The sequence below is a fragment of the Anomalospiza imberbis genome, chromosome 3, assembly GCF_031753505.1.
Source record: "Anomalospiza imberbis isolate Cuckoo-Finch-1a 21T00152 chromosome 3, ASM3175350v1, whole genome shotgun sequence".
Classification (NCBI taxonomy): Eukaryota; Metazoa; Chordata; class Aves; order Passeriformes; family Viduidae; genus Anomalospiza; species Anomalospiza imberbis.
In genome coordinates, this window is record NC_089683.1 from 108,312,312 (window position 1) to 108,324,673 (window position 12,362).

The 12,362-nt window shown below is 45.0% G+C and overlaps 1 protein-coding gene across 1 annotated transcript; it reads right to left on the reverse strand.

Moving 5' to 3' along the window:
* Positions 1–4,429: 4,429 nt before the first annotated feature.
* On the reverse strand, positions 4,430–11,330 carry LOC137470039 (serine/threonine-protein phosphatase 4 regulatory subunit 3B-like). Its single transcript, XM_068183023.1, has 6 exons — positions 11,133–11,330; positions 7,525–8,091; positions 6,173–6,250; positions 5,846–5,963; positions 4,970–5,082; positions 4,430–4,773 (listed from the first exon to the last, which is right to left on the reverse strand). The coding sequence occupies exons 1-6, from the start codon at positions 11,328–11,330 to the stop codon at positions 4,612–4,614; spliced, it is 1,236 nt and encodes a 411-aa protein (XP_068039124.1). The 3' UTR covers positions 4,430–4,611.
* Positions 11,331–12,362: the final 1,032 nt, after the last annotated feature.

Genomic DNA, 12,362 nt, shown 5'->3' on the forward strand with positions numbered 1-12,362 from the left:
GCACATAGACAAGAGTCACTCAAAACAAGCTCTCCTGATCTCACAGCTAGCAGGAAAATACACAAGAGCCATGTATTTAGTGTATTCCTGAACCTCGACTTGCACAAATACAAACATTTTTGTCCACTCATACATCGAACCTGTAGAGATAAAACCACCCAGATTTTTGCTGCTTTCTGGAGACACGAAACGCAACCAGTGTAAGGGTTGCACATTAATTTTGCCTAGAGAATTGTTGGTCCTTTTGCAGTTCTCCAGTTTGGAACAGGACAGTCACCAACATGAGCTAAACTAAATAGCCACGAAGAAGCGTTTGTAACCTGGTTTACTTTCCATGCAGAGAGATCTACCTAACTTCTGGAACAGAGAGATTTCTCTAGCAGAGAGAAATCTTCTTAAATAGATCATTCAGAGAAGTTTCAAAAGAGTAGAAATTTTTTTAAAACCCTGCTCTGACTTGGCCCTGACAGATGGAAAGTGAAGCCAAGAGCGGGGTTACCCTCTGCCCAGGGCATGGCACCACTGACTACAACAGTAACTCACAGGAAAAAAAGCAAACCCACACAGTCAGGTTTCATGTAACGTTTTAATAAACTAGTATTTACAAATAACACATATTACAAAACTACAGCTTCCTTCGGGAATCCCGACGAGCTCTTTTCTTTGATGATGTCCCATCTTCTTCATTGTCAGGATAACCAAATGCTTCAAGTAGACCTCTCTGCCAATTAGAAAAAGGTAAAAACAAATTAAATTCCCACATTGAAAAAATACATGCTGCACATCTGTTTTTCCCCCAAGTCTTAGGGGTGAGCAAAAAAATTCTTGCCACAGTTTTCTGTAGCTGCTCGGAAGCTGATTCAAATAATGCTCAGCTGTAAAAGGCATAAAAGAGGTATCACTTCCTGCATTTTTGTCTGCTTAAAAACACTTATTAATTCCCTGATGGGGAATAGGTTCCAAAAAAGGCAATCTCATCTGCACCTCACACACACAGGGCACCGGCTGGGCAGGGCAGAAGGCCAAGGAGTAGCAACAGTTCAATCATGCACAAGAGGCAAAATTAACCTGTGCTCCCCAGATTAACGCAGACTCCAGTCCCACCTTATCCTCCTTGAACCTTACCCCAGCTAGTCAGAATTTCACTCTTGGTGAAACTAGTCAGGGATTTGGGTGAATTTGTCCCTAACTAAGGTACCCTGTACAAGGCTATTGCTGACTGTGCCACATTACACCCAGTAAAGCTCCACGAGGCTTCTCTGCTGTCCTACGTGAGGACAGAAGCTTCCATAGAAGTTCTCTCCCACCTTGGGGGCTGTCTCCACTGTGGTCCCAGTTCTGTACGTTGGGTAGGAGCCGTTGGAGCTTGCTGGTGACGTTGGAGCTGCCTTCTCTTCACCTCTACTGAACAGCACACCTTCATCCACCTGTGAGACTACTGCTTCTTTGGCGAGTGTCTCACCAGGCAATATGAAGGGGACACTGCAAAGGACATAGGACAAGTGATTGAAGCTTTGCCTGATGTTTCAGACTCAGCCAGGTCATAAATGGCTTCCACAACTTTAGAATTAGGTGAGTGACTCAGAGAAGACAATCCAGCTCCATCCCTGCTTCCACCCTCACCATAAGCTTCACAAATACCCCGGTGATAATGAGGCAGACTGAATCCTAACGCAGAAGAACAAAGCAAGATTCTGCTCTTCATCAGCTGAGAATTTTCTCAGCAGAACATTTAATCTACTGACCACATCAGCTCTACTCAGAGAAAGGTAAATGGAGGTTTACTCTAACCCAAGAAGTTTTCAGCAAGAATGCAATCCAACCCCAATCCCAGCCACCTGCTTCTGCTGCTCTAGGGGAAATGAAAAACCAACCAGCAGGCCTGCAGAATGGCAGTCCCTGGCAGCCTCATAAGACAGAAACTGGGCCATACCTGTTCAGTTTCTTGTTTTGCTGGCCTTTTGCTTGGTCATGTTTTTTCTTCAGTCCATGGAATGTCTGAATGTATTTGACGGATTCCAGTGCATCCGAGAAGTTCTCAACTATATGTGTAATAAGGAACTGAATATCCTCCTGAATAGGAACAAGACAGGATTTCAGTCTCAAAGGTTCACACACAGAAAGTTAGAAAGCTTTCAACTTTATGTTGGAAAGTAACTGATTCTTTGTCCAGAACCAAAATATTCTTGTCGAGAACAAATGGGAAGCAATCCGATTTATTCTTAAGGAAAAAGCTGAGATCCAGAGAGAATAATTTAACTTCCCTTAGAAATGGACAATCGACAATAAACGTCCCAGACCCGTTTGTGACCCTTCCAGTAAAACAGGATGGTTGCTATCTTGGAAAATCTGCCTTTTGCCTCTTGCCCCGCGAGGTCATGGACGTGTTGGTGCTGAGGCTATTGCTGAACTCACCTTTTGGATGAATTCAAGCAGCTCCATCGAGGCAGACTTGAGCAGGTTGCACTTACTCCTGTTGTCCAACACAGCACTTACAATGGGTTCCAACAGGTTCCCCAGAGTGATGTAACGGTTATAAATGTCATCTTTAAGGCCAATTATCCTCCTCATAAAGCGAAGAGCAGCTGTGTGAAGAAAGACATTCAAGCATTCAACAACCACATGGCAGGCTCTCACCTTTTGTTGAGTTGGAATAGTTGAAAAACCTGGTGTTACCCCAAGAGGAAGATGCAGCCCTAAAGTGCAGAAGCAGATTTGTTGATAGGTCACCTTTCTTTCCCTTCTTGGACTTTCCTGGGTATTTGAAGGTCATCAGGAACCATGGATTTCTTTCTCAAGTCCAGCAGCAATGCATTCCAGCATGCATGAAATTAAACTATTAACTCCCCACCGTGCTTTTGTCCTTGTTCCCCTCCCAGAACCAGCCCTAAGCCTTTAAAGATTCTGGCTCACAGAATTTCATTCACTCTCCACAAGGAGAACCAGATTTAGGACATTATTAAGAAAGCACAACATTTCCACTGAAATGCGGCAAGAAATCTGATTACAAAGGATCCTCTCATGAAGATTTGAAAGGATCCCTGTAGACTTCAAAAGAGACAACAATCCTCTTCCCACAAGAAACTGCATTGGTCTGTGTTTACAGACAGCTGCTACCTCCTTTGTTCCAGATTACTGAATTGTAGCCTGTAAAACACAGCAACTGAACAGGAATTCTGAGTTCAAGTGTACATTGGTACTGGTGCACCTTCCACACAGGACACACAAAGCCTTGGAAAAGGAAATCACGACAGTTCCGTACTCACACAAGGCCAGAAATTTGTGTTTGGATTTCATCAAGACCAGTGTTCTTCTTAGGAGGTCTTTCTTGAGAATGAAAACCTTCATGTGGTACTTGTGCCGTTCCACACAGAAAGACAACAGCTCCAAAACTGAGGCAAGTATTTCTGCTGTTCGGTAATTATCTACAAGAAAAATTAATGCCATAAGTTGTACAAAAAGATAAATAATGTACTGCCAAAGTACACTGCGCTCAGTTGCTATTGCAGTTCCTGACAGATTTTAGTGGACTTTTGTTTTACTGGATTGCTTTGGGGAGCAGGACATTGGGACCGAACAAAACAACAAACACAACTGCGCCTTTTTTGCCTTTACAGTAAATATTCTTTAAAATTAGACGAGCTAAACCACGGCATTATTCTCAATATACATGAAGGAAGTACATCTTTACAAAGTACGCCATCAAGCTATGCCAGCATTCACAGCTTCAGGAAGGGGCTATGAAGAGTCCTGCCCCCAGAATCCCTGTCCCTGGAGGAACAGCAGCTTGCAGCAAGTGTATTCCCAGCAGGCATCACAGGTCTATTGCTGTTACCAGGACTGTAAGGCCCTTCAAAGGGAAAAAAAACTAAAATTGTCATTACCTATGTCATACCACTCTTCTGATGTATCAGCCGGAAGCGGCGCTGTAAGAACATCAATGTAACGGTCGTAGAAGATATCGAGAAATTCAAATACTTCTAAATTCTGAAACAAGAATAATTTCATTAAACACTGGCATTCACATACAACCTTTCAAATAAAAAAAGAGTAGTAACAGAAGAAACAGCCTGCAAAGAATCCTTCCGAGTTCTTTGGATCTGCAGCACTGTCTCCACACAAGATCAGTTTCTTTATTTTGGGACAAACTTGTGTTTCTTGTGTCTCCAAACAAGCTAGCTATCATTAAAAGAATTCCCAGCATGGATGCAAATATATACTGGAAAAAACATCAACGACTCAAAGTGCTTGCCAAAGTGTCCTTAAACCATTCTGAAGTGTACGTAGTTTTGCCCAGAACAACCTGCAAACCGTTTCACAGGTATTCTGCTACGTAACGATGTATTAAAATCTTTCAAGATTTATCATCCAGATGGAGAGAGCTGTGGTCAGACAGTGCTATGGCACTGGCACATGGGATTGTGTGGTTTAATACTGGCACGATGCCCCAGACACATACCTTTCAGCAGCAAAATTAGCTTATCTTTTGCTTATTTAAAGTCGTTATCAGACCACGCTCCAATCAATTTTAAAAAATCCTATAATTTTTTATCCTCTGCCCACAATGACAGCAATAGAGAATATCAGGCTTTTAAGTTTGCCAAGACAGTATCATGTTTTCTGCCATTCATGTTCTCTTACACTAGCTGTGGCCGGCATTTTCTTTGGATCGATCAAAGCGCACAAAGTCTCCGTTAATTGATTGTTTCCTCCAAATTCAGGGTCAGGATGACAGATTATCTGCTCAATGACCACAGTGATGAGTTGGGTGTCCTGCAAAAAAAAAAAAAAAAAAAAAAAAACCACAAGATAATTACTGACAAGAATGGAATGAGTTCCCCACTTTCTGCAATTCTTTAAAAATGAAAATTAAAACAAAACACAGAAATTTAGCTTTTCTTTTGCTGGTTATTTTCCTCTTTGCCCTAAAACTGGTATAGTCAACAGACTCCTTACCACTTTTACTTACATTCTTACTCTGCTGGGCCTCTTGCATTACAAATTGTTGGATGGTGGCTGGACAAAATTCTACTAGATAAAACAATATATCTGCAGCAGCAGATCTAACCTGCTGATTATCCACTCCCTCACAAAAAGAAAAAAAAAAGAGATTAATATGTAAGAGTAAATAAAGTTTGGTATTTATTATCAGGTGTAGCTGCAAAGAGAAGGTAGTTTAATAACTGGGGAACATTTTGTCACAAAACTTTTCATGAGAAACACGATAATATGGTTACAGAAGAACCACAAGGAACCAGGCAAATCCTTTCCCTACTGTTTTCCTCCTTTGGAAAGGACACAAGGCTTTCTGTGTATTTGAGAGCCTTAACGTAGGCTGGAAACATTCACAACGTCCTACTTGCTTGAATATCTAAGACTTTATTGGTTTTCTATGCCCGCTACCCACAAGTTATGAGTTTTGTACTAAAGGACCAACTGTGCAAACCAAGGTGTACCACAGTTTCTGTGCCCATGGACAGGCAACAAGAATCCAGAACTTTCCTTAAGGGACGTGTCTTTATCTGATAAAAAACCAACAATCAAGCTTCCACATGAAAAAGTCTTTTTCACCTTTTGGCCACCTTGTCACAAGGACTTCACGGCCCTCAGACTTCTCCATCATGAAGTCTGAAAAGTAAAACTAGTAAGAGCAGTCAAGCAAGGCTACTCCAGAGCAGAACTGTGGGCAGCTTCTGGATCCTGGACATTACCAGAAACCTCCATTCTCAGCAGAGCAAAACTCTCCAATCAGACTTATAAAAAAGGTGCTCGGCAGATTAAAAAAAAAAATGCTATATGGCTGTAGGCTTTTCTAGTTTTATTAAAACCAGTTCTAAGTTTTCACTTACCAGTAACATTTCAAGAATTGGAAGAAATCCCAACTTTGCCAAAGTTTGAAGAAATTCATCTCTTTTCTCAGGTGAGGTGCAAGAAAAGGCACAGAATTCCTTGAGAAACTTTAACTGGTGCACAGAGGAAAAAAAAAAGGTTTTGTGTATTTGAGTCAGAAAATTCTCTGAAAGGAGGAAACAGTCACAATTTGTACTGGGGGCTGTACTGCCTGATTCTCCAGAAGTACTTCTAAGACTGCAGAACTCTCTGAGCAGTTTCACTTTCTACTTCATCCCTCTCATTGAAAGCCTTTGAGGAACCACCGAGACTGCTAACTTACCAATTCACATTGTTGCTCACCAGCTGTAGCTTCATTTCTTAATTGTGCAAAAACGTCAGGCAAAAATTCCTTATCTTTCTGTGGAGCAGACCAAAAGAGCACAAATTAACCAGTGCCTTCTGGAAACGGAAAATACGATCTCTCTAGGATCCCACACTGCACAAGCTTTCCTCACTGCCATTCTTTTTATCACAAAGGAGGCAAATGCTGGAGTACACATCCAGCAGGATCATTCCCGGTCTTTCTGCATTCCTCCTGTGCAGCTGAAGCAGCTCCAGGTCACCAGAGCCACCGGTAAAGCTGGGCACAGGGCATGATCCCTAAAGCTGATCCCTAAATTCATCTCTACAGTGCAACATTTCCTCTCCTCTGCCGTGCCACCCCTATGCTTTGCAGTTCTGCCAAACCCCACAGACTCGCTGTGGGATTTGCTACACCCACACACACATCAAAAGGACAGAAAAGGACAGTCCTGATTTGTTTCAGATGCCCTCACAGCACTTTGCACCTAAACTTCTAGGGAAGCAAGTGGTACGCTACTGATGTAAAAAGTGCTAGCCAAGAGAAAACCTTGGCCCTACTGTACCTGCACCATTCATACTACACTGTGAACATCCCAAGGGGATCAGTTTCCCTCTTTTGGATCTGCAGCATTGCAAAGCACCTTTTCAGTCCATCTCTGTGGTGGGGACTCAATGAACAGATTGCCGTTTGGCTGCTGCCACATTCTCTGAATCTCACTTGCAGTAAAACCAGCTCTCCCACATGCAGGCACTCTGCTTTGCCAGGATGGGAAACTTTTGTGACTATTGTTTGCTTTTCAGATTCACATCCTCCACTGGTATAAGAAATTTAAGGATATCTAGGACAATGAAATGCTTTACACTACACTTTTTGTAAAGCATTTCATTCTTTACACTCCAAGAAACCCAGAAACATCATCATCATCTCTCAAGTGTTTTGGCACTTTCTGCCGTATCTGTCCAGCCATTTCTTTGCACCCCTTTACATGGAAAACAGTGTAATAAACGTCCCTGGAACGAAATACCGGAAGTTACGTGTTCCTTAAATGCTTATACAAAACCAGCTCCAGAGGTTTGCTTGGCAACCAAAGAGAAGGACTTTATCTTGTTAGAGCCCATAAAAAGTATTAATGCGTTCACCTGAAATTTATCATTTTGAAAATACCAAAAGTCCAAGGGATCAGAAAGAAGGGAAGGCATTCAAAACATTGTGCAAATGAAAGTGCCTGTGATTAACTTCTACAGTATTCACCCGCTTTAAATCATTTCCAAACTACAGCCAGAGGGATCTCTACAGAGCACATCTAAGCCACATTAAAAAACACTTACCTGCAAGGCTTCTAGAATCTCCTCTTTGCTGGAGCTGATGAAGGAATTGAGGGTAGAAAGAAAACCCACTTCAAAATCCGACGAATTAGGCACGATGATGTCGTAAACGTACTGTGCCCGGGACGTCTGGCGGATCTTTTCCCTGAGTTCAGGGTCTCTGATAGGAATGACCTCCTGACGCTTTGCTGCTTTGGTCAAGAATTCCCTGTGCCATCCTGGCTGAGCCAAACTAGGATCATATTCAAGGCATCCAGCAACACCCAGAATACACTCATCAGAAAACAGCACCTCAAACAGAATGTTTTTGTCCAGGTACAAAATTCCTCTCACGATGTCAAACAGGAGGCGCAAGCCTTCAGTGTTCTTTACTCTCTCACAGACTTGGAAAAGATGTAGCAGCTTTGGAATATAGCCTTTCTTCCTCAAGGCCAGCGCTAGCTTTCTCTTACGGATGGGTGAGAGGCGAACAGAAGCCACTAGCTCTGCAATCTCTCCAAGTCTGTGGAGGCCACAGGTGGGAAGGTCCATCAAATGACTAATTCTACCCATGTCTTTAGGCCTAGCTGACTGCCAGAGAATGACACCAATAGCCAAAGGGGACGAGAGAGAAGCAAGACAGGAGCCCACTCTGCACTGTCCTCCTGGTGCTCTGCCCCTCCAACTGCCTCAGGTGTTCTTCAGGCATTGTGACGTCACCTGGATTGGAGCCTGCTGATTGGTCCGTCCCTCTAACTCCCAGAATATAGAATGTTGGGCTCGTGACCAGGGTCACGGTAAGTGACCAACGGCTGCTGTCTGCTGTTGACCTTTTAGAACTTCTAAGGTTCTAAAGTTCTTCCAGTACCTGCTGGGGGCCTGTGAGAAGGCTGGAGAGGGCCTCTTCCCAAGGGCAGGCAGGGAAGAGGGGGAATAGCTTCAGCTGTTTCTATTGGAGATTAGGAAGAAATGCTGAACAATAAGAGTGGCCAGGCACTGGCACAGCTTGCCCAGAGAGCTCGTGGCTGCCCCAAGCCTGGAAGTACCGAAGGCCAGGCTTGGAGCTACATGGTCTAGTAAAAGATGTCCCTGCCTACTGCAGGGGCGTTGGAACCAGATGAGCTTTTCGGTCCCTTCCAAACCTAGCTCTGCTCAAATTGTCATCATGGAAGCATGCTGGGACACTTCCCGAACTGCACTGGAGGGCTATGGGCTTTTCAGAAGCCAGAGGCTGGGAAGCGGGGGGTTCCGTGTTAAGGAAACTTCCCTGTCCAACCACCCAAGAGCCACTCTGGAGTCACTCTCACATCACCTCATGTGGGATCAAAGGCCTTCCCAGCTGTATCCTCCACTCCCACAAAGTCAGACCAGGTTTCCTTCCCAGCTTAGCCCTGGGTTTCCCATAGCTGAGTCCCAGATGTCCAGATCCTCAAAACAATTTAATCACGATGCAGTAACTAAATAAACAAAAGAACAACTCAAGCTGGTGCCTCTGAGGAGGAACTTGAATAAAGAAACTCGTGTGCTTTTATCCCCTCACCATCTAAGGTCATGAAGGTCTGGGCTCATCAGCTCCTACTGTGCCTCTGAAAGTAATACAGCAGGCTGCAAGCAACCAAGGGCACTCCTGGAGCGTGTAGAGGACAACTTCCTGCTCCAGGTATTAGACGAGCCATCCAGAGGTTGTGGATGCCCCATCCCTGGGAGTGTTGAAGGCCAGGCTGGATGGGGCCCTGAGAAACCATGTCTAGTGAGAAGCATCCCTGCTCATGACAGAGCGGTTGGAACTGGATGATCGTTAAGGTCCCTTCCCATGAAACCATTCTATGATCCTATGATTTGGAAGAGATATAAAACCAGCAATAACTGTGTCATGGCTCTTACCCCGTGTTGGCTTGTTAATAGCAGCTGGTTTTGTCTTTTCAGTAAGTGCAAAGAATCATTCGTGTTTGTGCAACACCTTAGGAACTTCAAAAGACATTCTAAGTGTTCTTTTCCTGTCGGTTAATTTAAAGCTGCTACATGTCCCTTCTTACCACATGCACTAAGGGCCAGACTGGCCCTTCCAGCAATAGGACACCTGCTGCAATAAGGGAGACATCAGTGACAATGAACAATTCCACTAGCCCATTAGGGCTGGAAAGCCTTTTGAAATCAGATGGCAATGAACAGGTCCAGTGCTTCACAAATTAAGGGTGCGTCCCAGCTTCTTCTACCCATGGGGATGCCTTAAAAAAACCTACAAATGAAACAACACACACTTTCAAGATACTATTAGTATAGGAGGTAATATAAAGGCTGCTGTTTCTTGGAGGCCTCCAGGGACAGATATGGAAAATGTCCACAAAATGCACACACACACACACCCCCCCAACACTCCGGGGTAAATGCAGTTTTCTAAGTTTAGCAAATTAGCATAATTGGCAAAAATCACCAGAGACAAAACTGGTGGGGCAATTTCCCGCAGTTCAGCCCTTCCCTGATTCCTGCCTCCCCTTCTTAGGGACTAAACATTCTTGATGAAAATGCATCTTAAAGAGCTGGTTTTGACCTTGGTTCCTAGGGAGAACCAAGACAGGACAGGGGCCTTGTACCCTCTGGGGCTTGGAGCTCTGGAATATATTTTGTCTTTCTGCCCAGGGAAAAAGGTAAGGAAAAGCACTGGGACAATTCATACACTATCAGGCTATAAATACATCTGTAAAGAACACTGAGAATATGTGAGAAAAAAAAAGGCAAAAATCCATTCAGCATCAATGGAAAACTGCATCTGAAATGGGCATGGAATGAGTCCCATGGAAAACAACACACCAAATGTTCTGGAGGCCTTTAGAAAATTCTAAAAACAAGTGACTGGCGTTTTTCACACACATGTAAAGGCGAACAAAGCCCGGGAGGTTCTTTTCTTCTTCTGGCCTTGAGCAGGTAGGGAGATGCAGCCCCGGCCAGGCCCGCTTGGCTGCGGCCTGCGCGGCCGAGCCCCAGCGGCTGCCGGGGAAGGGGAGGCCATCGGCCGCTGGGATCCTGACTGCCGCCTCCCCTTCCCCTGCACGGCTGCCAGAAAAAACCCTCCACCGTGTGAGAGACGGTCCGAAGTTTCCTTCATTTGCCTCACGATCGTCGCAAGGACCCTGCAGGCCCTGGCAGGAGTTCTGGCCTGGCCCAGGTGGATGCGGACGCTTGCCCAGTGACTGTCAGCAGGTGCGCTCGCTGTGCTCCTACAGAAGGCTGCGTTCAAACAGGTTGTGACAAGCGGTGGCCTGTGCCTGCATGCCTGCACCTGCTTCACAGACCCATGGGCTCTTCACAATGGCCCCTCACTCTTGCCCACCTTCTGGCCAGATGCCGCTCACTCTGGCTAAAGACTGTAAAAACTGTACATTTTTGGGAAGACTTTGGTTAACCCCCACGGACGACGGCAAATCTGTGCAGCTGGACCATCGAGGATCTCATCTCGAACGGTGGTAGCTATATTCCCCTTCTTCCCCTCCTTTTTCTCTATTCTTTATTTTCTTTTTCTGTCCCCTCGATCGCATGTGCTGTCGGAACCTAAATAAAGGTGCATTTGTTGTGATGGAACTGATGGTCCCCTGCTGTTTGCCTTTTTGCACTTTTGGGATCGATTAACAAACCATCACGACACCCCGCACGAGCGGATCATGACACACCGTGAACACCTCCAGCCGCCGGATGGAAGTCGTCTGGCCCAGGGGCTGTCCCAGCGCCACGTGGCTGAAATCAGAGCCGGCTCTGCAGCCCGGGCAACCCAGCGGGGGCCAGGCCCCTTCCCGGGGAGCCTGCCAGGCCCTGTCCCGGCAGGGCCAGGCCATGCTCCGATGTAGCGCTGGCCGAGCCGGGTCTCTCCCACCCCTAGCATGGCCAGACCCGCCCGCGGCTCGGCTGAAATTCTGCCACTGCTGAGTTTCACCAGGAACTGCCGGAAATGAGGAGGAGAAGCCCTCAGCCCGCAGCTGAAAATGAGCACAACAAAAAAGCCAAGACCAGCCGTGCAGCCAGAGCAGCCACTGCCCTTCTGGCCCAGGCCCCCTGAGATTCTGACACAGCCTCCCCGCTCCTCCCAGCGCGGCCTGAAACCTGTCACCGTGAGTGTTCTGGCCACTGCCCAGCAGGGATGACATGACCATCTGCAGGCTCCGGATCAAATACACTCTTTAAATGAGACCTGCAGACCTCAATCCTCTTTCCAGTGAGCAAAATGGACGCAGGAAAGACACAGCGAGAAACAACATGAAGACACCAAGGTCACTAAAAGAAGGAGTCAAGTCTCAGGAAATCAAGTCTTGCATGGGGTCTTACATTTGACATTTTTTCTTAATGTATAGAAACAAAAAAGCTTCATCTTAATCTACACAAACTCTATTTTCTCTTGGTTTAGTCTGGATATCATCCAAAGCAAGGCTTGATTTATCAATAGAAAGCCAACCTGATGAAAATTTACAAACTATGTTCCTTGTTTCTAAAACTTAGAACAGATGTAATATTGATTTCCTACATAGCATACATGCGTGCTACATAGTATCACTGGTAGAAGTATCAGTGTTTTGTGACTTCAGTTATTAAAAACTACAGGTAAAAAAAATTTCTTTGGTACTTGAATTTTCCGTACTTCCCTAGAAAATAGTGTCTGAGGAACCAAGTGGTATGTGTATCTTCTACTTGCATTCAGGCAATATTATATGTATTACTTTGAGCACACTGGGGAAAAGTCTACTCCAGAGCTAAGGAACTGATGACTGAAAGAAGTTATGAATACAAACTCTCCAACTATGAATATAACAGATAAGTCACATTCTTAATACAGATGAATCTCTAAAAATTAAATGGGACGAAGCTCAGACTTT

Coding starts and splice junctions, on each gene's coding strand:
- LOC137470039 (XM_068183023.1), bottom strand. CDS start 11,330: ATGGCCTGGCCCTGCCGGGACAGGGCCTGGCAGGCTCCCCGGGAAGGG. Junction 5,964..6,172: donor GTGAGCAACAATGTGAATTG/GTAAGTTAGCAG, acceptor TCTGTGCACCAG/TTAAAGTTTCTCAAGGAATT. Junction 5,083..5,845: donor TCTTGAAATGTTACTGGTAA/GTGAAAACTTAG, acceptor TTTGTGAGGGAG/TGGATAATCAGCAGGTTAGA.